Below are 25382 nucleotides of genomic sequence, written 5' to 3' on the forward strand. Positions count from 1 at the left end.
TCTCTGTCCTTACTTGGATGAGCTTATTGGAACCTTCCAAGGTAGTTTCATACCAAGAAGAGGTACAATGCAGAATGTAATTCTTGCTCATAAGGCCCTTTACACTATCAAGAAGTCTAAGGCTAAGAAAGGGCTCATGGCTATCAAGGTGGACCTAGAAAAAGCGTATAACCAAGTTAGTTGGGATTATCTAAAAGTTACTCTTGTTGATTTTGGCTTCCCTAGTATCATTACTAACCTCATTTTGTGGGCAGTGCAAGGTTCATCCCCTTTAGTGCTTTGGAATGGCTTAAGGTTGGATGGGTTTCTGCTAAGTAGAGGCCTCCGACAAAGAGATCCATTATTGCCTTATCTATTTGTCATGTGCATGGAGAGATTGACACTTAGTATCCAGAATCAGCTTAATACGGGTGAATGGAATCCTATTTCCTTATCTCACCCTTATTTATCTCATCTTCTCTTTACAAATGATGTTCTCCTATTCTGTGGGGCCTCAAATGACCAAGAAAGAGTTGTAAATGCGGTTTTGCATGAATTTTGTGGAGTCTCTGACCTCAAAGTGAACCAAGACAAGTCTATGTTCACTTGCTCACATGGAGTCCTTTAATGGCTTCAAGATGAGATGTCCAGTATCCTGGGATTATGTGCACTAATCACTTAGGAAAGTGCTTGGGTTTTCAATTTTTGACTGATCAAGTGACCAAATCCAATTTTGATGATGTCATGGAAAAGGTGAAATCTAGATTGGCTTCTTGGAAAGGTAAGCTACTAAATAGGGGGGGTCATCTATGCCTCACAAATTTGGTCCTGGCTTCCACCCCAATCTACCCTATGCAAGCTTTGTGGTTTCCTCACTCGATGTGTACTAAATTAGACCAGTAGAGTTGGGCTATGATCTGGTCTACCAAAACTAGTAATAGAAGTTGGAACATGGCTTCTAGGAAGATCATTGCCCATCCCAAAATTCTTGGAGGTGTTGGTGATCAGGATGGACATGCAACTAATACTTCCCTTTTAGGGAAATTGATTTGGCAGATTATGCACTCCCCAAAGAAATATTGGGTGTGGATATTAAGTACATGATTTTGATTGCCAAAGTGAATCCAAAGGTGTCCTATGTGTGGCAGAGTGTTATTAAGGCAAGGGATGCCCTCCTTGATGGTTTTAGCCTACCGCTTGATGACAGCTAGACTTCATTTTGGTATTCCAATTGGATAGTGGATGGCAAGCAATGTATGAAGATTCCTTATGTGCACATGTTGATTAAGATTTTAATGTAGCCGATTTCTGGTTGGATGGCTCTTGAAACCTAAATCACCTGTGGAACCTCTACCCTGCAAGTAGTGTGTGTCATATTAAGCATATTGTTGTTCCCTTAAACCTAGTAGGGAGGGACATAATTTGCTGGAAAGGCCATAATTCGGGTGTCTATTCATCAAAATCGAACTACAATTGGATTTTGAAATTTGACGACATCCCCTAGGATCCTACTTGGCGTCGTATTTGGCATGCTCCGCTTCTGGAAAAGCTAGGTTTCTTCATATGGTAAGTTCACCAAAATGCTTTGCCCATAGTGTGTGTCATATTAAGCATATTGTTGTTCCCTCAAACCTAGTAGGGAGGGACATAATTTGCTGGAAAGGCCATAATTTAGGTGTCTATTCATCAAAATCGAACTACAATTGAATTTTGAAATTTGACGGCATCCCCCAGGATCCTACTTGGCGTCGTATTTGGCGTGCTCCGCTTTTGGAAAAGCTAGGTTTCCTCCTATGGTAAGTTCACCAGAATGCTTTGCCCATAAATGCCAAACGTCATGCCTACCAACTTGCTATAAGTATGGCATGTGCGAGATGTTCAGCTCTATAAGAATCAACATTGCATGTTCTCTAAGATTTCCCTCACTCTAGAGAGCTTTGGTTAAGGATGGGAGTTTATTCTAGTTGGCTCCTCATATGTGATAGTTCGTTGGATTGGATTAATGTTGTTGTCATACATAAGGTTCTATTCTTCTAGTTTGGATTTGCCAGTGAGCTTGGCATTGGAGATCCCATTTGACGTTCAATAAGCAATACTAGTCGATCTCATATGTTTGCAAATTGATTCAGTGTAGTTGTGAGGATTACACTCATTTTTGTACTAGCAATCATGGTGCAAGGAATAATATGCGTTGGCAGTGTCCCTCTCCTTCCTTGGTTAAAGTTAATGTTGATGTTTATGGGATCTATCGAAACTCGTGCATGGGTTTTGGTGGTGTAGTTCGTGATCATTTTGGCCTATGGAGGAAAGGGTTTGCAGTGCAATTTGATGGTGGGGATGCCTTGATAATGGAGTTCTTGGAATTTAAAAAGGGTCTTCAACATGCATGGGAGTTAGGGGAGCAACATATTATTTGTGAGTCTGATTGTTGTGATGTTGTGAATGCAATCACAAATGGAGATGATAGGGGAAGCATTCTACACCTTCATCATGATTTTGTGCTTAATATCCAAGGACTTATCCATAAGGATTGGCAGGTCGACCTTCACGTAATACCAAGAGAGGCAAACACAATGGTACATACTATTGTGAGTTAGGGCTCAACCACTGCACCAAGTACAAGAATTTGGAGGCATCCCCCTGCTGGGGTCCTAGCTTATTTACAACTTGATTTGGCTATCATGTAACCTTTCTTTTTTGTCTTTAGTTTTCGAGTCTACCAAAAAAATGTAAATTTTATCACTAAATTTATTTTATTTAGCAAATTTTACCATTCTAGTTTCATTTTCATGAATTTTACCACCCAACTTTCATAATTTCATGAATTTTATCATTCAAGTTTTTTTTTCACAAATTTTAACATCTAATTTTATTTTTATTTTTTATGTATTTTATAATCTTGTTGGTAACAAAACAATGTAATGAGTCATTTTTTAGATTTATGTACATTGGTTTTAATTACAACTTTACAACTGATGTCAAAAGTCAAAATCATTCATTTTTTGTAAATAGTTTTTGAAACCACCTAGTTTGTTATATAGTTATACAAAATCGCCTAATTTGGTAAAAAAGTTTGTCTACAATGGAAAAATGAGAAAAAGTTGAAATATATGATGGTCAAATTTGCGAAAATAAAACATGGGTGTTAAATTTTCAAAATAATGAAAGTTGAGTGATAAAATAGACAATTAAGCCTTCTTAGTTATTGAAGAGTATGCGGGTGTATTAGATTAGGATTTCAAAGGATTTTAAAAGACTTTTTATATAAAAAATTCTTGTGGTATTCAATTAGGATTTTTAAATGATATAAATAAGTCTTGGGATATTCAATTAAGACTTTTAAGATTTTTTTAAGGAGGATAACAAAACCCGGTAGTATTCAATTAAAATTTTTAATAATTTATAAAAAAAAAATTTGGTATTCAAAAATATACAAATTTTGATGGATTGCATCATTAGACTTTTTTAGTGTAAAACATCTACCAAACAATCTCACCCAAACCCTTGAGATTTTGCTAGACTTTTTCTTATGGTTACCTAACTTTTTTTCTCTCATCACACATGCCCTCTTCTTTCTTTAATATTCTTCAAGATGCGTGTGTCATATATGTTTCTTTGATTCTTTTGGAATAAAAAAATGACAAATATATTCCTCCCCTATGCATTTTTCTGTTTTTTTCTAAATTAAATTAATATTTGTCTTAAGTGCTATGACTAACCATGTTTTTTTTTATATTGGCTATGTCCATTATCTTCTCGACGCAATGTTTTCATGATTATCACTCTTAATTTTGTCATCCACGTAACTTAGTAACCCTTCCAAAAAAATTTCATCATCACTATTCTCTTCTAGTATATGCTTATTATTGTATCCCATTTAAACATGTCATTGGAATTATCATAAAAAAATTGTAGTAATTAAAAAAATTAAAAAACCAATGTATAATTTTAAATCTATTGTTCAAATCCAAAAGTGACAATGAGAAGATGCTATTGTAACAAGGATTAGTATATGAGGACATAAATTTAGAATCAGTTTAGCTATTGAAAGATTAAAAAATTATAACGATTTTACTTTTTTATCCAAACCTCATCATTTCTTATTATTCTTTTTCCATTAACTCTTGTAATTTTGAATGTATTTTTAAAAATTCACAGAATCCTTTTAAATCTTATAAACCTATAAAATCATTTCAAATCCTTTAAATTCTTATGATATTAATTCATTAAAATCCAAACTATTATAAAAGTTTTGTAAAGAAGTCTGATAAGTCATAATATTTCTATATAATTTTTAAAATCCACAAGACTTTTTTATGCTAAAATAAACTTTTAAAATCATAATCCAATACACCCCCTAAATCACATTAAAAAAAGTTTAATACAGAAACAGGATAATTTCAACTCCCCCCCCCCCCTCCCCCTTTCTATTACAATTAAACCTAGAGCATTTTCTTTATTGTTTTCTCTTGAAGTGACTAAAAAACTTGGTTCAAATTCTGAGCCATCTTTCTTCTATTTTAATATTTAGTTGCTCATTTAGGGTCTAAATTAGACGAGTGATTACATATAGAGAGGTTAATTAACCTATGTTAATCTTATTAGAAATTCTTGCAACATTGTTTTTCATACAATATGTCCCAAGAATTCAATTATTGTGTGGTTCAATTAATTAAAGTAGTGGATTACCAATTCAATTAATCAAGTTTTGGGGTGATTAGTGCCAAATAAAAGGTAATGTAACAAAACAAGAGCACTTTAAATTAAATCAATTACTTTGAATGCCAAAAGTAGTTAAATGGTACAAAAAGCCCCATCAATTTTGGAAACTAAAATGGGGTTTATCAAGAGGTATTAAATTTAAAACATATATAGTTTATTTTTAAATATTTTGGACCCAATTTTGATTGATCAAACCTTTCATGTGTATTTGATTTAATTTAATTTGATTAATAATTATTTTTCCATTAATTTCATAACATTTTTAAAACAAAATAACTATTCCTTTAATATACCAATTGTTATTACATAGTAAGAGGTAGCTCACATTAACTTTAATTGAGTTCAAGAATATATTTTTAGTAGCTTTCTCTTTTGTCATGACTGGGGGAGCTTCAATTAAGTGAAGATGGATTGGGGAGCCAATAAATATAGGTTTAATATGATTTTTGATCTATTATATTTCATAGTTGTTTCATTTTGATACATTATTAAGTTTTAAAAGTCTCCTTTTGGTTTTATATGTTTTCAAAATGTATTTTTTGTTCTTTTTTTTAAATTTTTCGTTTGAATCGTTAGTCTTCTATTACCACTTGAATTTTAAAATAATTATTTTATCATAATGTGACTAAAAACCGCAACTATTTGAGAAGGAAGAGAGATCTGACAAGGAAAAGGGTGGAGTCATCCAAATACCACCATCACAGTCCTTCATCAAACTGTTCCCCAACACCATTACCATCATTCGCATGCGGTGGTGCAATCTAGCAAGTAAGGGCATGTGATGACAAGGTTGGTGGTGATTGTCGTGTGTGCAAACCTGGGGTGGTAGAGGGTCATGGAGTGGTCGTGATAGCATAGAGGAGGAGGTGGCAGACATGGTGATTGATGGTGGTTATGGAGTTACGAGAAGGCGTGTTAGGGTTTTTGGTGGTGTGCACTGATGACAGAGTTGGTGGAATAGGTGGTTGCACATGCAAACCTACGCCAATGGATCTCGTGATTTCTAGATTTGCGAAAGAGGGTGATTTTTTATTTCCAGATCTAAGAAAGGGAGGGTGGTTGTGATGGTGTCGTCTTGTTGGCTTGGAAGGGTTCGATCATCTCTACATCATCCAATGACTTCATATCCACATATCTTCATACCAATCCCCAACCAGGTAAATTAATTTAATCTACTTTTTACACACAAGTGTTTTTTTTGCTACTCTTCCATGTGCATGATATTCACAAAATTAAGTCATTATTGTTTTATTATCTTGTGCCTAGTGATGAAATCCTACCCCCCCAAAGGCATTGGATAGAAGACTCCAAGAAGATTGGGCCAGAGATGCAAGAGAAGGCCCTAGGGTTCTCATGAGCCTTAGGGTAGATTTCAGGCCCATGGGCTAAGTACGACCCAACTTATCTTTGTACATATTAGATTAATGTTTCATTATTTTTGGGCCTTGTATTTAGGGCTCCATAATGTAGGTAGGGTACCCTAGAAATGTAGGATTTTTCAGCCTTGTATTTTAGGGCACCTAGACTAGTTTTTGTATTAGAGATAGTTTTGTAATTTCACATGCATTAAGTGAATATTTGATGTGTGTTGGAAAATAAATTTAATTGAATTGAGAGAAGCCCAATCCAATTAAATTTTAAGGGGGGAGGTGACCATTTGCTTGCTACACCCCATTGCCATATCATATAGTCACACTTTGTGCATGTTTTTCATGCTTTACATGCCTCATGACACCTAAGCACACTTAGTGGAGAATCTTTGACTTGATCTTGGATTAGTGGGCTGAACCATAGCTAAATTTCACTAATCATAATTAGTGAAATTTTGGCTCCACAAATTAAAGTAAAATTTTAATAGAAATTCAAATGTACCTCCAATTTTGTGTGACACTTAGGCTATAAATAGAGGCCATGTGTGTGCATTTTTTTGCCTTTGATCATTCAAAAATTAAACTTCAGATTTCAGAGCTCTTTTGGAGCACAAAATTTCGTGCTCTTCTCTTCCTCTCCCTTCATTCATCTCCTTCTTCCTCCAAGCTCTTATCCATGGCCTCCTATGGTGGTGAGCTTCTTCTAGACTCATCTTCTCCTTGAAGTGGCGTCTCCTCTCTCTCTTCCTTCTCCATTCCGCTGCCATTCATCTTCCAAGAAGCAAAGAAATTCATTGATGAAGAAGATCCTAGGCCTACAAGCTCCAATGGAGCTTACATCATGTGGTATCAAGAGTATCTTCATCTAGGTGATGTTCTTTTGCTTCCTTTATCTTTTTGTTCGGTGAATTCTCTTTAATTTTTTGTTCTTCATCTTATTCTCCATGTATATCCTCCATTGTCTTGTGGTTTGGGGCTGTTTAGAGTAGATTCAAAAAAAAAAAAAAAATAAACCGATTAAATATTAGATCTACACTTGTTCTTGCATTTCTATGGTTCAAATTTTGTAAATCTACTCTTGAATCATGTTTTTGTGTTGATTTTAGGTTCTATCATTTTTCATTCATAATATTCTTGTGCTACACCTTTAGATCTAAATTTTCTTCCAAAATATTGATTAGAAAAAAAATACAAAAATCTAAGTGTAAATCACTTAATCTGTGTTGTCTTAGAGTCATGTTTAGTCATAGTAATTGTCACATTATGTTCTAAGTTTGTGTTGAATTTTTATTTTGTTTATTGAATTCTAGATACATTTGTTCATGTATTCTTGTCATTCTTAGCCTATCTTTTGAATTTTAAGTCTAATTCATGCATGTTATTTAGTTCATAACATGTTCTAAATCAATTCCTAGAAGTAGTCTTGTTGTTGAACTCTTTTTTTGTTTTCTAAGTTTCCTACATGATGCCTATGATGAAGTTGAGTTGTGGTGCTGAGTTGTGGCTGGATCTGTGAATCAAAATAAGTCTTAAGCTATCTTGAATTGTGTTATTAAAGATAATTGAGCATAAGCAAACACAAATTATAACTATCCAAGCCTTAAGCAACATAAACACTATTCTTGATTTCTAGGCTGAAATCGCTGGTGCTGGCAGCTTGAACTTACAAACTTGCATAAATTACTGGGAATTGGTCACTACGTTTTTTGAGCTGAAATTTTTATTTAATTTTCTAGACATCTGGACCAAAATTATAAAAAAAGAATCAAGCGATTTGGATTAAAGAAACAAAATAAGAAAAATCACACAAGTTGGCTGAAAATCAGTGTCTAGGAAAAAAAAGTGAAAGGAAAGTGTGCTTGTTGTTTTGGCTCAAAATTTGTTCTATAATTGGTGCCTATTTTATATCAATCCTAGTTCTGAAATTTCAATTGAAAATTATTGTGAAAAAAAGTGTCAAAACTAGAGGTTTCTTGAGTCTTTTTTTTTTAGTTTTTCTACTCTACTCTAGAGCCATTCTAGGTTTCTCTTTGAGTCCTAGCTTGCTTTTGTGTGTTTTTCATTACTTTAATTGTTGAATAATCCTTAAAAACTTGTCTTGTTAAAACTCTATTAGTTTAGCTTTCATTTCATTTTATTTTTTTTGTCTTTGGTTATTTCTTGTCTCTTTGTTTCCTTGCTTGTGAGTTGCCATATAGGGAATTGGAAAGGAGGATTGGTGCCATACCTTGAAGAATTTGAGTCAAGAAGCAAGGAGCCAACCACCTTAAGAGCTATTGGACTAAGAAGCACTCCAAATTGAGTGAAACACCAAAGAGAGAATAGCCACCACAATTGAGGACTTTTTTTTGTAATTCTGTAATTGGCAATTTGCTTTGCTTTCAAATTTTGTAACAAAAAGGTCTTTCATTGGAAGTAAGTTGGGAGCCTCCAATAGGTCACCCTACTTCCATTTGTGTGTAATAATTTTAGGCAATTTTTCCTTAGGATAGTGAGTGTTTTGTTGGGAACCTTAAATGAGGTCATCCAAACACTCTTAGGATCCGCCTAGTTTGCATTTCTTGCACTTTAATTTCTTGCTTACTTTCATAGCTTATTTCCTTTACCCTCCATTGTCAAACTGCCTAAGACTAGTTCCCAAGAAAGATAAGGATAAGACCATAGAGAAATACACCCCTAAGACTAGTTCCCAAGAAAGGACTAACAACATTAAATACTTCAAATGTCTTGGGAGAGGTCACATTTGTTAGTGCTTAGCTTTACTGAGTTTTAAAAGATTGGCTAAAATTTTGTTAAAACATAAGCACTTAGACAATGAAGGAAAGCTGGAGTTGCTGCACATGATGTCCAACATTACGTCAAGAAATCAGATTGGGCTGCACAATGCACAAGGCAAGATAAAATGTCAAATGAAGAATTGAAGCTGCAAGATCCACGATGTCGGATACGATGTCCAGGACATCCGGCCCGAAAATACTGGACACATAAATCTGTTATATCTTTAACAGATTAATGTGCAGTTAGCAACAGATTTGGCGATCTATCTTTAGGAACGAATTAAAAGATAATTAAAGTTCGAATTACAAACTTGAATAGTTCGTTCAGGGATTAGAGATTAAAGATAAAAACTAAAAGATCAAACTTTATCTTTTAGTTCTTTAAGTGCAGATTTTTCAGGAGAATGATAGATCTCATCCAGCGCAAGTTGTTGCAGCCCAGATACGCACACTGCTATATAAACATGAAGGCTGCACGAGTTTTCTACCAAGTCCGAGATTGAAGAGTTATTTTGTGAGTTTTGGGACTTGAGTGTTTTGTGAGCCACCTTGATGTTACCCTAACATCAAGTGTTGGACCTGAGTGTGTAGAGTTGATCTCTATTGTTCAGAGAGCAATCTCTGGTGTGTCTTTGATTTGTTTGTAAACACGGGTGAGTGATTGAGAGGGAGTGAGAGGGGTTCTCATATCTAAGAGTGGCTCTTAGGTAGAAGTTGCATGGGTAGTGATTAGGTGAGAAGGTTGTATACAGTGGCTGTTAGATCTTCGAACTAATACTATTCTAGTGGATTTCCTCCCTGGCTTGGTAGCCCCCAGATGTAGGTGACGTTGCACCGAACTGGGTTAACAATTCTCTTGAGTAATTTACTTGTTTAATCTGTTCATACTGTCAAATATAATCTGCATGTTCTGAAGCGTGATGTCGTGACATCCGGTACGACATCTGTCATTGGTATCAGAATTTCAATTGGTATCAGAGCGGGCACTCTAAATCACTGAGTGAGATCTAGGGAGATAAATTCTGATGAACATGGAGAAAGAAGGAGGACCAGTGAACAGACCACCAATTCTGGATGGAACCAACTATGAATACTGGAAAGCAAGGATGGTGGCCTTCCTCAAATCACTGGATAGCAGAACCTGGAAAGCTGTCATCAAAGGCTGGGAACATCCCAAGATGCTGGACACAGAAGGAAAGCCCACTAATGAATTGAAGCCAGAAGAAGACTGGACAAAAGAAGAAGACGAATTGGCACTTGGAAACTCCAAAGCCTTGAATGCCCTATTCAATGGAGTTGACAAGAATATCTTCAGACTGATCAACACATGCACAGTGGCCAAGGATGCATGGGAGATCCTGAAAACCACTCATGAAGGAACCTCCAAAGTAAAGATGTCCAGATTGCAACTATTGGCTACAAAATTCGAAAATCTGAAGATGAAGGAGGAAGAGTGTATTCATGACTTCCACATGAACATTCTTGAAATTGCCAATGCTTGCACTGCCTTGGGAGAAAGGATGACAGATGAAAAGCTGGTGAGAAAGATCCTCAGATCTTTGCCTAAGAGATTTGACATGAAAGTCACTGCAATAGAGGAGGCCCAAGACATTTGCAACATGAGAGTAGATGAACTCATTGGTTCCCTTCAAACCTTTGAGCTAGGACTCTCGGATAGGACTGAAAAGAAGAGCAAGAACCTGGCGTTCGTGTCCAATGATGAAGGAGAAGAAGATGAGTATGACCTGGATACTGATGAAGGTCTGACTAATGCAGTTGTGCTCCTTGGAAAACAGTTCAACAAAGTGCTGAACAGAATGGACAGGAGGCAGAAACCACATGTCCGGAACATCTCTTTCGACATCAGGAAAGGTAGTGAATACCAGAAAAGGTCAGACGAAAAGCCCAGTCACAGCAAAGGAATTCAATGCCATGGGTGTGAAGGCTATGGACACATCAAAGCTGAATGTCCCACTCATCTCAAGAAGCAGAGGAAAGGACTTTCTGTATGTCGGTCTGATGATACAGAGAGTGAACAAGAAAGTGATTCTGACAGAGATGTGAATGCACTCACTGGGAGATTTGAAGCTGCTGAAGATTCAAGTGATATAGATAGTGAAATCACTTTTGATGAGCTTGCTATATCCTATAGAGAACTATGCATCAAAAGTGAGAAGATTCTTCAGCAAGAAGCACAACTGAAGAAGGTCATTGCAAATCTGGAGGCTGAGAAGGAGGCACATGAAGAGGAAATCTCTGAACTTAAAGGAGAAATTGGTTTTCTGAACTCTAAACTGGAAAACATGACAAAATCAATAAAGATGCTGAATAAAGGCTCAGATATGCTTGATGAGGTGCTACAGCTTGGAAAGAATGTTGGAAACCAGAGAGGACTTGGATTTAATCATAAATCTGCTGGCAGATCAACCATGACAGAATTTGTTCCTGCCAAAAACAGCACTGGAGCCTCGATGTCACAACATCGGTCTCGACATCATGGAACGCAACAGAAAAAGAGCAACAGAAAGAAGTGGAGGTGTCACTACTGTGGCAAGTATGGTCACATAAAGCCTTTTTGTTATCATCTACATGGCCATCCACGTCATGGAACTCAAAATAGCAGCAGCGGAAGAAAGATGGTGTGGGTTCCAAAACGCAAGATTGTTAGTCTTGTTGTTCATACTTCACTTAGAGCATCAGCTAAGGAAGATTGGTACCTAGATAGCGGCTGTTCCAGACACATGACAGGAGTTAAAGAATTCCTGGTGAACATTGAACCTTGCTCCACTAGCTATGTGACATTTGGAGATGGCTCTAAAGGAAAGATCACTGGAATGGGAAAGCTAGTCCATGATGGACTTCCTAGTCTGAACAAAGTACTACTGGTGAAGGGACTGACTGCAAACTTGATCAGCATCAGTCAGTTGTGTGATGAAGGATTCAATGTAAACTTCACAAAGTCAGAATGCTTGGTGACAAATGAGAAGAATGAAGTTCTAATGAAGGGCAGCAGATCAAAGGACAACTGCCACCTATGGACACCTCAAGAAACCAGTTACTCCTCCACATGTCCATCCTCCAAAGAAGATGAAGTCAAAATATGGCATCAAAGATTTGGACATCTGCACTTAAGAGGCATGAAGAATATCATTGACAAAGGTGCTGTTAGAGGCATTCCCAATCTGAAAATAGAAGAAGGCAGAATCTGTGGTGAATGTCAGATTGGAAAGCAAGTCAAGATGTCCCACCAGAAGCTTCAACATCAGACCACTTCCAGGGTGCTGGAACTACTTCACATGGACTTAATGGGGCCTATGCAAGTTGAAAGCCTTGGAGGAAAGAGGTATGCCTATGTTGTTGTGGATGATTTCTCCAGATTTACCTGGGTCAACTTTATCAGAGAGAAATCAGACACCTTTGAAGTATTCAAAGAGTTGAGTCTAAGACTTCAAAGAGAAAAAGACTGTGTCATCAAGAGAATTAGGAGTGACCATGGTAGAGAGTTTGAAAACAGCAAGTTTACTGAATTCTGCACATCTAAAGGCATCACTCATGAGTTCTCTGCAGCCATCACACCACAACAAAATGGCATAGTTGAAAGGAAAAACAGGACTTTGCAAGAAGCTGCTAGGGTCATGCTTCATGCCAAAGAACTTCCCTATAATTTCTAGGCTGAAGCCATGAACACAGCATGCTATATCCACAACAGAGTCACACTTAGAAGAGGGACTCCAACCACACTGTATGAAATCTGGAAAGGGAGGAAGCCAACTGTCAAGCACTTCCACATCTTTGGAAGTCCATGTTACATTTTGGCAGATAGAGAGCAAAGGAGAAAGATGGATCCCAAGAGTGATGCAGGAATATTCTTGGGATACTCTACAAACAGCAGAGCATATAGAGTATTCAATTCCAGAACTAGAACTGTGATGGAATCCATCAATGTGGTTGTTGATGATCTAACTCCAGCAAGAAAGAAGGATGTCGAAGACGATGTCAGAACATCGGGAGACAATGTAGCAGATACAGCTAAAAGTGCAGAAAATGCAGAGAATGCAGAAAACTCTGATTCTGCTACAGATGAACCAAACATCAATCAACCTGACAAGAGTCCTTCCATTAGAATCCAGAAGATGCACCCCAAGGAGCTGATTATAGGAGATCCAAACAGAGGAGTCACTACAAGATCAAGGGAGTCTGAGATTGTCTCCAATTCATGTTTTGTCTCCAAAACTGAGCCCAAGAATGTGAAAGAGGCACTGACTGATGAGTTCTGGATCAATGCTATGCAAGAAGAATTGGAGCAATTCAAAAGGAATGAAGTCTGGGAGCTAGTTCCTAGACCCAAGGGAACTAATGTGATTGGCACCAAGTGGATCTTCAAGAACAAAACCAATGAAGAAGGTGTTATAACCAGAAACAAGGCCAGACTTGTTGCTCAAGGCTACACTCAGATTGAAGGTGTAGACTTTGATGAAACTTTCGCCCCTGTTGCTAGACTTGAGTCCATCAGACTATTACTTGGTGTAGCTTGCATCCTCAAATTCAAGCTGTATCAGATGGATGTGAAGAGCGCGTTTCTGAATGGATACCTGAATGAAGAAGTCTATGTGGAGCAGCCAAAGGGATTTGCAGATCCAACTCATCCAGATCATGTATACAAGCTCAAGAAGGCTCTCTATGGATTGAAGCAAGCTCCAAGAGCTTGGTATGAAAGGCTAACAAAGTTCCTTACTCAGCAAGGGTATAGGAAGGGAGGAATTGACAAGACTCTCTTTGTTAAACAAGATGCTGAAAACTTGATGATAGCACAGATATATGTTGATGACATTGTGTTTGGAGGGATGTCGAATGAGATGCTTCGACATTTTGTCCAACAGATGCAATCTGAATTTGAGATGAGTCTTGTTGGAGAGCTGACTTATTTTCTGGGACTCCAAGTGAAGCAGATGGAAGACTCCATATTCCTATCACAAAGCAAGTATGCAAAGAACATTGTCAAGAAGTTTGGGATGGAAAATGCCAGCCATAAAAGAACACCTGCACCTACTCACTTGAAGCTGTCAAAAGATGAAGCTGGCACCAGTGTTGATCAAAGTCTGTACAGAAGCATGATTGGGAGCTTACTATATTTAACAGCAAGCAGACCTGACATCACCTTTGCAGTAGGTGTTTGTGCAAGATATCAAGCCAATCCCAAGATAAGTCACTTGAATCAAGTAAAGAGAATTCTAAAATATGTAAATGGCACCAGTGACTATGGGATTATGTACTGTCATTGTTCAGATTCAATGCTGGTTGGGTATTGTGATGCTGATTGGGCTGGAAGTGCAGATGACAGAAAAAGCACTTCTGGTGGATGTTTCTATTTGGGAACCAATCTTATTTCATGGTTCAGCAAGAAGCAGAACTGTGTGTCCCTATCTACTGCTGAAGCAGAGTATATTGCAGCAGGAAGCAGCTGTTCACAACTAGTTTGGATGAATCAGATGCTGAAGGAGTACAATGTCGAACAAGATGTCATGACATTGTACTGTGACAACATGAGTGCTATTAATATTTCTAAAAATCCTGTTCAACACAGCAGAACCAAGCACATTGACATTAGACATCACTATATTAGAGATCTTGTTGATGATAAAATTATCACACTGGAGCATGTTGACACTGAGGAACAAGTAGCAGATATTTTCACAAAGGCATTGGATGCAAATCAGTTTGAAAAACTGAGGGGCAAGCTGGGCATTTGTCTGCTAGAGGACTTATAGCAATTACTTCTGTCTGAACGTGCTCAAACGTTAATAGCACGTTCACTACTGGACCAAAACAAATTCGACCGTTGCTTCACATGTCCCTCTACATTCCTCATTCAAACTCACATTTTAGTGGCAATCTCGTTTTCATCAGCATTCCTCAACACCTCTCAGATATTCACGAAACCACTCCAAAAGCTCTGCTTCTCCATGGCTACCTCGCCAAAAGAAACTTCAGCTCCTGGTTCACCCTCTGTACCATCATCTCCGTCATCCACCAAAGCACCATCAAACCAGGAACAACCTGAATTCAATATCCAACCCATACAAATGATTCCTGGTCCAGCCCCTGTTCCTGAGAAACTGGTCCCCAAAAGACAACAGGGAGTGAAGATTTCTGAAAACCCTAGCTGTGCAACAAGTCCTAGGGAAGTAGACACGGAGATGGATAAGAAGATCCGCAGTCTTGTGAATAACATTTTGAAAAATGCTTCTGTCCCTGATGCTGATAAAGATGTCCCAACATCTTCCACCCCGAATGCTGAAGTCCTCTCTTCATCCAGTGAAGAGAAATCAACAGAGGAAGAGGACCAAGTCACAGAGGAGACCCCTGCACCGAGGGCACCAGAACCTGCTCCAGGTGACCTCATTGACCTAGAAGAAGTAGAATCTGATGAGGAACCCATTGCCAACAAGTTGGCACCTGGCATTGCAGAAAGATTACAAAGCAGAAAGGGAAAAACCCCCATTACTAGGTCTGGACGAATCAAAACTATGGCACAGAAGAAGAGCACACCAATCACTCCTACCACATCCAGATGGAGCAAAGTTGCAATCCCTTCCAAGAAGAGGAAAGAAATTTCCTCATCTGATTCTGATGATGATGTCGAACTAGATGTTCCCGACATCAAGAGAGCCAAGAAATCAGGGAAAAAGGTGCCTGGAAATGTCCCTGATGCACCATTGGACAACATTTCATTCCACTCCATTGGCAATGTTGAAAGGTGGAAATTTGTATATCAACGCAGACTTGCCTTAGAAAGAGAACTGGGAAGAGATGCCTTGGATTGCAAGGAGATCATGGACCTCATCAAGGCTGCTGGACTGCTGAAAACTGTCACCAAGTTGGGAGATTGCTATGAAAGTCTAGTCAGGGAATTCATTGTCAACATTCCCTCTGACATAACAAACAGAAAGAGTGATGAGTATCAGAAAGTGTTTGTCAGAGGAAAATGTGTTAGATTCTCCCCTGCTGTAATCAACAAATACCTGGGCAGACCAACTGAAGGAGTGGTGGATATTGCTGTTTCTGAGCATCAAATTGCCAAGGAAATCACTGCCAAGCAAGTCCAGCATTGGCCAAAGAAAGGGAAGCTTTCTGCAGGGAAGCTAAGTGTGAAGTATGCAATCCTGCATAGGATTGGCACTGCAAACTGGGTACCCACCAATCATACTTCCACTGTTGCCACAGGTCTGGGTAAATTTCTGTATGCTGTTGGAACCAAGTCCAAATTTAATTTTGAAAACTATATTTTTGATCAAACTATTAAGCATTCAGAATCTTTTGCTGTCAAATTACCCATTGCCTTCCCAACTGTATTGTGTGGCATTATGTTGAGTCAACATCCCAATATTTTAAACAACATTGACTCTGTGAAGAAGAGAGAATCTGCTCTATCCCTGCATTACAAACTGTTTGAGGGGACACATGTCCCAGACATTGTCTCGACATCTGGGAAAGCTGCTGCTTCAGGTGCTGTGTCCAAGGATGCTTTGATTGCTGAACTCAAGGACACATGCAAGGTGCTGGAGGCAACCATCAAAGCCACCACAGAGAAGAAAATGGAGCTGGAACGCCTGATCAAAAGACTCTCAGACAGTGGCATTGATGATGGAGAAGCAGCTGAGGAAGAAGAAGAAGCAGCTGAGGAAGAAGAAGAAGCAGCTGAGGAAGAAGAAGAAGCAGCTGAGGAAGAAGAAGATGCAGCAGAGGATACAGAATCAGATGATGATGATTCTGATGCCACCCCATGACCATCAGACCTTTATTTTTGCTGTTACTCTTACTAGTTATTGGTCTGTAATATTTGCATATTAATTTCATGCATTCTACTTTTGCCAAATTCTGTCTAAAAAGGGGGAGTAGTGGATATTATGCAATTAGTAGGCTATAGTAGGATATATTATATTATGCATGATTTATGATTGTGAGGGGGAGTAGTAGGTATATGATTTTGAGGGGGAGTAGTATCTGATGATGATGTAAGCTACTGAAACTAGTAGCTGATAGAAGATGCCGCAGTGAACTGCTTCACAGCAGTAAGAGCATGGAGACAGGGGGAGCAGAAAGCTGATGTCACGTGAGATGTCTTGACATCCTGGAAACGACTTGCAACTTGCAGAATTTTGCTGTCGCCCCTACAGATACCGCTGTGCTTGATTACTCTGATAATGAAAGTTGCTGATCCCACTTGCATAACTGCTCGTACCTGCTCAGGAAGTGTCTAAGTATGTTTTAGACAAAATTTGCCAAAGGGGGAGATTGTTAGTGCTTAGCTTTACTGAGTTTTAAAAGATTGGCTAAAATTTTGTTAAAACATAAGCACTTAGACAATGAAGGAAAGCTGGAGTTGCTGCACATGATGTCCAACATTACGTCAAGAAATCAGATTGGGCTGCACAATGCACAAGGCAAGATAAAATGTCAAATGAAGAATTGAAGCTGCAGGATCCACGATGTCGGATACGATGTCCAGGACATCCGGCCCGAAAATACTGGACACATAAATCTGTTATATCTTTAACAGATTAATGTGCAGTTAGCAACAGATTTGGCGATCTATCTTTAGGAACGAATTAAAAGATAATTAAAGTTCGAATTACAAACTTGAATAGTTCGTTCAGGGATTAGAGATTAAAGATAAAAACTAAAAGATCAAACTTTATCTTTTAGTTCTTTAAGTGCAGATTTTTCAGGAGAATGATAGATCTCATCCAGCGCAAGTTGTTGCAGCCCAGATACGCACACTGCTATATAAACATGAAAGCTGCACGAGTTTTCTACCAAGTCCGAGATTGAAGAGTTATTTTGTGAGTTTTGGGACTTGAGTGTTTTGTGAGCCACCTTGATGTTACCCTAACATCAAGTGTTGGACCTGAGTGTGTAGAGTTGATCTCTATTGTTCAGAGAGCAATCTCTGGTGTGTCTTTGATTTGTTTGTAAACACGGGTGAGTGATTGAGAGGGAGTGAGAGGGGTTCTCATATCTAAGAGTGGCTCTTAGGTAGAAGTTGCATGGGTAGTGATTAGGTGAGAAGGTTGTATACAGTGGCTGTTAGATCTTCGAACTAATACTATTCTAGTGGATTTCCTCCCTGGCTTGGTAGCCCCCAGATGTAGGTGACGTTGCACCGAACTGGGTTAACAATTCTCTTGTGTTATTTACTTGTTTAATCTGTTCATACTGTCATATATAATCTGCATGTTCTGAAGCGGGATGTCGTGACATCCTGTACGACATCTGTCCTCAGTATCAGAATTTCAACATTGCCTCTCAATGCCCCACAAAAAAAACCATGATTATGAGGGGTCAAGACACTTATAGTAGTCAAGAGGAGACTACTTCTTCCTCTTCCTCTAGTGGAAGTGAAGATGAAGTAAGGGGTGAAGAGTCTAGTGAGGAAGTCTACCCCCATGAAGAAGGTGACCTCCTAATGGTTAGAAGGCTCCTTGGAGGTCAATCTTGTGATCTATCTCAATCCCAAAGAGAGAACATCTTTCATACAAGATGCAAAAATTTTAGATAAAACTTGTTCTCTCATTGTGGATAGTGGATCTTGTTGCAGTTGTTGTAGCACAAGATTAGTTTCCAAGTTGAACCTCACTATCATTCTTCACCCAAAACCTTATAAACTTCAATGGCTCAATGAACAAGGGGAAATGATAGTTAACCAACAAGTGAAGATACATTTCTCCATTGGGACATATAAAGATGAAGTTAATTGTGATATAGTTCCCATAGAGGCAGGGCATATTCTTTTAGGAAGGCCATGGCAATTTGATAGGAAGATCATTTACAATGGCCTAACTAATGAGATTACCCTCACCCATCTTGGCACTAAATTTGTGTTGCATCCTCAAACACCTTCACCGGTGGCTAAGGATCAACTAACTATGAAAGATAAGAGGGATGAGGAAGAAAAACTAGAAAACCAAAAGAAAAAGAAGGATAGTAAGGTCTTATCTTCAAAGGCCAAGGGGAAGGAAAAAAAGGAAAAGGATTCCTCCAAGAAGATTGTTAAGAAGGAAAATCATTTTGCAACAAAAAGTGATATCAAAAGAGCACTCCTTCTTAAACAATCTTTCTACCTTCTCCTATCAAGGGAAGCGTCCCTTAGCACCGCCATACCTCTTGAGCTTGAGGTTATTCCTCAAGTAAAGGAGTTTTTGGATGAGGGTTTGGTTCGTAAGAGCTTAAATCCTTGTGCTTTGTTGGTACCCAAAATAAGTATTATGAGGCACCAAATCCCTATGATAGGTGGTATGATGAATGTGTTGAGTGGTGCAATCCTCTTTTGTAAAATCACTCATGCACCCAACATCTTCATGATTTGTGTACATAGGGACTCATTAGGTAGGTTTGTTCTTATTTTTTGTTTCAATACAAACTTAGGTGCTCATATGGGACACCTTAGGTTTGTCATAATTTTTTGTAGGAATAATTAACATGAAAATAAAGAAAAATGTATGTTTTATTCCATTACTTTCCTTAACTTTTTAAATAGTGATCAAGGGCTTCCCATGGACCCTAAGAAAATAAAGGTCATTCCTGAGTGGCCTACTCCACTATGTATAAGGGAAATTTGGGGTTTCAATGACTTAACAAACTTTTACAAAAGGTTTGTCCCATATTTTTCTATACTTGTAGCACCACTCATTGAGTTGGTGAGGAACTATACTCTCTCATGGGAAGATAGTCAGGAAAGGGGTTTTTAGTCCTTACCCTACTCTAACATATCCAACATCACTAATACATATGTTTTTATTCGTTTTACAAGTGTTGAGGAAAGAATCCCTAAGTTTCAAGAACCTCTTGATTTGAGGTCAAATCCTTTTCAAGGGGGAGGGAATGATGCAATCCTACCCCCCCAAGGACATTGGATAGAAGACTCCAAGAAGATTGGGCCAGAGATGCAAGAGAATGCCTTAGGGTTCTCATGAGCCTTAGGGTAGATTTCGGGCCCATGAGCTAAGAATGAGCTCACTTATCTTTGTACATATTAGATTAAGGTTTCATTATTTTTGGGCCTTGTATTTAGGGCTCCATAATGTAGGTAGGGTACCCTAGAAATGTAGGATTTTTCAGCCCTTGTATTTTAGGGCACCTAGACTAGTTTTTGTATTAGGGGTAGTTTTGTAATTTCACATGCATTAAGTGAATATTTGGTGTGTGTTGGAAAATAAATTTAATTGAATTGGGAGAAGCCCAATCCAATTAAATTTTAGAGGGGGAGGTGAGCATTTGCTTGCTACATCCCATTGTCATATCATATAGTCACACTTTGTGCATGTCCTTCATGCTTTACATGCCTCATGACACCTACGCACACTTAGTGAAAAATCTTTGACTTGATCTTGGATTAGTAGGCTGAATCATAGCTAAATTTCACTAATCATAGTTAGTGAAATTTTGGCTCTAAAATTTGGCTCCACAAATTCAATTTCAAATTCAAGTAAAATTTTAATAAAAATTCAAATTTCCCTCTAATTTTGTGTGACACTTAGGTTATAAATAGAGGCCATGTGTGTGCATTTTTTCAATTTTGATCATTCAAAAATTAAACTTCAGATTTCAGAGCTCTTTTAGAGCACAAAATTTCGTGCTCTTCTCTTCCTCTCCCTTCATTCATCTCCTTTTTCCTCCAAGCTCTTATCAATGACCTCTTATGGTGGTGAGCTTCTTCTAGACTCATCTTCTCCTTGAAGTGGCGTCTCCTCTCTCTCTTCCTTCTCCATTCCGCTGCCATTCATCTTCCAAGAAGCAAAGAAATTCATTGATGAAGAAGATCTTAGGCCTACAAGCTCCAATGGAGCTTACATCATGTGGTATCAAGAGTATCTTCATCTAGGTGATGTTCTTTTGCTTCCTTTATCTTTTTGTTCGGTGTATTCTCTTTAATTTTCTGTTCTTCATCTTATTCTCCATGTATATCATGTGAAATCCATTGATGAAGAAGATCCTAAGCCTACAAGCTCTAATGGAGCTTACATCACCTAGTACCAAATTGTTTGCAACACCTACAAAATTGACCCAACGAGGATCCTCACTCCCTCCTAGTGCATTTGATTAGGTTTTGGGTCATTTTTATGGGATTTTGTCTCTTGAAGGGGATGATGGTCAAACACAAGTCAAAGCTCTTCAACATGTTGGATTCGAATTGGTCATGGACATAGGCGCAACAAAGCCATTTTTTTAACAAAGGACCTTGTATCTTCAAATGTCTTCTCAGATAGTGACGGTTTTTAGTTACCACTATAATAAACTAATTATTTCAAAATTCAAGTGTTGAGAGAAGATTAACATTTCAAACGAAAAATTAAAAGAAAAAACCCCCCAAAATGAGATATTTTAAAAACTTAATTTACCTAAATAAAACAACTACAAAACATAATTGATCAAAAGTGATATTGATCATATATATATCCGTCTTGAGGATGTGTATGAGAGATGATTTTTACTTTTGGACTAAGATGATTTATTTGTTTTTGTCGAGTTGAACTTCTCAAGCCCAACCATAAATTATTATCAAACATCTTTTACATGAATTTAAAAAACTTCAATCTAGGTCTCATAACCAAGGTTCGGGTTTTAATTTTTGTCTTTGACGTAGAGTTACAATTAAATGTATCATTTTATCTTAAATAAGTTAACTCAATCAAAGGAAATTAATTGACTGTGAAATAAAAACTCCGATTACCTCCTAGTTATAAAAAAAACTAGAAACAATATTTATTTATTTTTATTTATTTAATCTCAAAACAAGTGCCCCAATCTCGTTTCAAATTTCATACTAACTAGATTCTTCTCGCTACTTAAACCTAGCTAATGAATAGTGTAGTATTGCAATCTGAATCTCTCAACGTGATGAAGCATTTCACAACTGGAAATCACCCAAATACTTTAATGCAAAGATCCAAAGTCCACTTGATTTGTAAGTGAGTGTGCAAGTAACGGACAACGCCCCCACCCAATGCACATTTTTAGCTGGCAAACCTGTCTCTAATTTCTTTTCCATATTTTTTTGTTTATACATATTATTTTCTTTTTCATTTATAGGGAATCCCCACCTGATCGATTGTCACAAAAATTATAATTTGATACCCATCGTTAGATTACCTTTGAACTTGGAGATAAATATAGTGTTACCTGTTACACACACGCATCTCGTGAACAAAATGGAGAGAATTATTGAATTTCTTTTTTCTTTTTGGCACATTTCATACGCATTATATTCCTTCTCTTCTCTCCTTGAATAGAAATACATGATTGCCGTCCACCATATGTTTTGGGATTCTTAAATCATAACCATATAGCATTATATTGATGAAACAATTACAATTCCTTGGGAAAAAGAAAAACAATTTCCTATAAACAGTTACTTTATAGGAAATTAAACCCCGCGCAGGTGCACAAATAAAATAAAAAACCAGATAAATTAAAAGAAGAAAAAAAAACTAAAGTACTAATATCTATCAATAGTTACATTTCCTTGGGAAAAAGAAAAAAAAAAGCTCAAGAAGAGTATGACCGTGTACATTACTAAGTTATCTTTACTTGTGGGTGGTCACATTATGCTAGGGAGCAGTGCACATAACATAGGAAGAATCCAATAATTATGAGGGAAAATTTTGAAGTTAGGTGAGGTGAGGAAGAAGTAGAGGGAGCCATGGGAATGTTGCCAAATACAGTTGGGTAAGAGGGTGCGTTTAGAGGCAATGAAGTTGGAGCAAGTGCGTTCGTGTTTCCCCCAACCCCCACGGTTATATGAAGCTTTTGATTCTTTTGGCAATGACCAGCCTCTCCACTGGTGAAGTAGAAGTCACCCTCTGATGTAATGTTTAACAACGAGTTACCATTGTTCATGTACAAAATCGGATCTTTAAGGTTGCAGCTCTTGTAGGATTCCTCTGTTACTTGAATCACTGAATCTTGACTTGGTGGGTATAGAAACACTACACATATATACAAAAATGAGCTAATTAATTAAGAATTAACATGTTATTGTGATATAAAACTACTTATAAAGTAAAAAGGGAAATGAATCGAGATATAAGGTTGACTTATGAAGTGAATTTGAGGGTAAAAAGGAAGAAGAAAAAGAGAGATCACGACTTCGAATATTTTTACCAATATTTCTAATAAAATTGACATTTTTCCATTAAAAAAGGAAAGAAAGAGGAATGGATATGAAGGAAGAACTTACGGAGGGAATCACCAATGCTGAGGTAGTGGTATTTGGACCATTTGTCGTATAGTTGTGAACTTGGTGAAATGGGGATTCCCCAGGAATCTAGATCTCCAACTTTGTACTGGTAGCACCGCACCTTGGTTTGGATTTGGACCAACGTAACCAAGAGAGACACCAAAAAGAGGTTAAATCTAGGATTTCTAAGATTGGTCATTATGGTTCTGATCACTCCTCACGCAAACTTGGATTTTCTTAGATTTAAGAGCCGATCAAATGAGGAGGGGGGAAAGGGAGACATGTAATTGGCCATAGTGTGCCCACTGCAAGCTTTTGATAATGACATCACAAAGTTCCCCTAAATGTCAATTTACCTTAGTGCCCTCTTCCCCCTAACCCAACCATTGAACATTTTAATAGTGCCATTTCATTTATCTAATTGGCTGCCAAATATTTATTTCTTATAAAGAGCCCAAGTCAAATATTATTCAGTATATGAACAAAAAATCAAATTTAATGGTTTGGGTAAAGATAAGCAATGAGACTGAGGATTTGGTAAGAGTAAGAACTAAGAATAAGAATGGCTATACCATTATTGAGCTTGAGGGACATAAAAATGGCATGAGGGTTAAGACTGGAAAACAGATCAATTATTATAACGCGTGTAATTGGCACATGTGCCAGCTGACAGTTTATATGGTTTGTAAGGTTTTGTAGTTTAACTGTGTGTGACATTGTAACATTATCATGTGCTGTGGTGCATAGTTATGGCACGAAGCAAGCTGTCCAGGCATATCACATGGTTTACGAAATGGGATTGCGCGAATGCAAACAAAACAAACAAGAGCAGATTTAGAACAAAAAACCTAAATCACACCTAAGATATTTATGACCCATAACAATGCTTGCATGGACTTTTGATTATTGAATGTTGTATAGAGTATACCCGTTAATCTACACCACATATGGTCTAATTCTTATTTCGATGTCTCATTGTTGACACTTGACACCCTTTTCAATTAGGCCAATTGGAACAATCAAAGCAAAAAACAATGATCTCCATCTAAATATTTAATTAAGTCTTTCAAACATTTTGAATATTTAGGGAGGATAAAACAATAAGCATAAAATATTAGAAATACTTCTTAACTCATTGATTAAATATGTGAATACAAGAGAGTTTTATATAGACTTGTTTTTCCCTATAACGGTAGAATAAGAAGGAATCTAGTCATAGGATAAAAAGGTAAAAACAGAAAACATGTGCAAGGACAATACACAGCTAATGACAACAAAATAATAATGGAAAAATCTAGAAAGAAGATTCTAGAATTACATGATCCTTCTAATAGGACAAGTATCTGATCATGTGTGGTCCTTGAGCTGAGGTATATGCTGCTCTTGTTGATATTTTAATACCCCTCACAAGCTAGAGGTGCAAAGATGTCCTACAGCTCTAGCCTGAAAAGGTTGCTTCTGAATAAGCTTGGCAGAAGTGCTTTAGTAAAAATATCAACAATTTGATTGCTGCTAGAGACATGCAACAACTTCATGACTCCTTGTTAAAGCTTTTCTCTTACTATGCGACAATCTATGTCAAGATGCTTGGTGCCTTCATGGAAAACCAGAGTTGCAGCAATATGGATGGCACTTTGATTGTCACAATACAAAACTAGAGGGCAAGAACATGTGATGTGGAGATCTTGTAGGAGAAAAATGAGCCATTGCAATTCACTAGTAGTTGACGCCAAAGTGCAATACTGGGCCTTAGAAGAAGATCTTGAGATTGTGTCCTGCTTTTTAGTTTTCCATGATACAAGAGAGTTTCCTAAAAAAAGCAATACCCTACAACAGATTTTCTTAAATCAAAGCATGTTGCCTAGTCAACATTGGTAAAGTCTTACAAATGAATTGAAGATGTTCTATTAAAGAACAACCCTTAACCAAGAGAGCCTTTTAGATAACGTAACACCCTATGAGTAGCTGGAAGATGAATTTGAGTAGGATTTGACATGAATTGGCTTAACTGTTGGGTGGAAAACATAATATATGGACGAGTATTGGTAAGATATATTAAGTGTCCAATTAATCTTTTGTAGGGTAGAGGATCAACTAATTCTTTTCCTAAATCCTTACTAAGCCATAGTGAACTATCCATTGGAGTGGAATAAGGCTTGGATCCAAGCATGCCTGATTTAGTAAGGAGGTTCAAACAGTACTTGTGTTGGCACAAAGAAATTCCGTTGGATGAATATGCAACCTCGAGACCAAGGAAATACTTCAATAGACCCAAATCCTTGATTCAAAAGTGGGAAT

At 37.5% G+C, this 25382-nt stretch overlaps 1 protein-coding gene across 1 annotated transcript; it reads right to left on the reverse strand.

Annotated features, from left to right (window-relative positions):
• Positions 1–22178: 22178 nt before the first annotated feature.
• LOC100792701 (mavicyanin) lies at positions 22179–23386 on the reverse strand. The gene is made up of 2 exons (XM_003555639.5): positions 23085–23386; positions 22179–22833 (listed from the first exon to the last, which is right to left on the reverse strand). The coding sequence occupies exons 1-2, from the start codon at positions 23281–23283 to the stop codon at positions 22451–22453; spliced, it is 582 nt and encodes a 193-aa protein (XP_003555687.1). The 5' UTR covers positions 23284–23386; the 3' UTR covers positions 22179–22450.
• Between the last annotated feature and the right edge of the window lie 1996 nt (positions 23387–25382).

Source organism: Glycine max, chromosome 20 (assembly GCF_000004515.6).
Source record: "Glycine max cultivar Williams 82 chromosome 20, Glycine_max_v4.0, whole genome shotgun sequence".
NCBI classification, from domain to species: domain Eukaryota; kingdom Viridiplantae; phylum Streptophyta; class Magnoliopsida; order Fabales; family Fabaceae; genus Glycine; species Glycine max.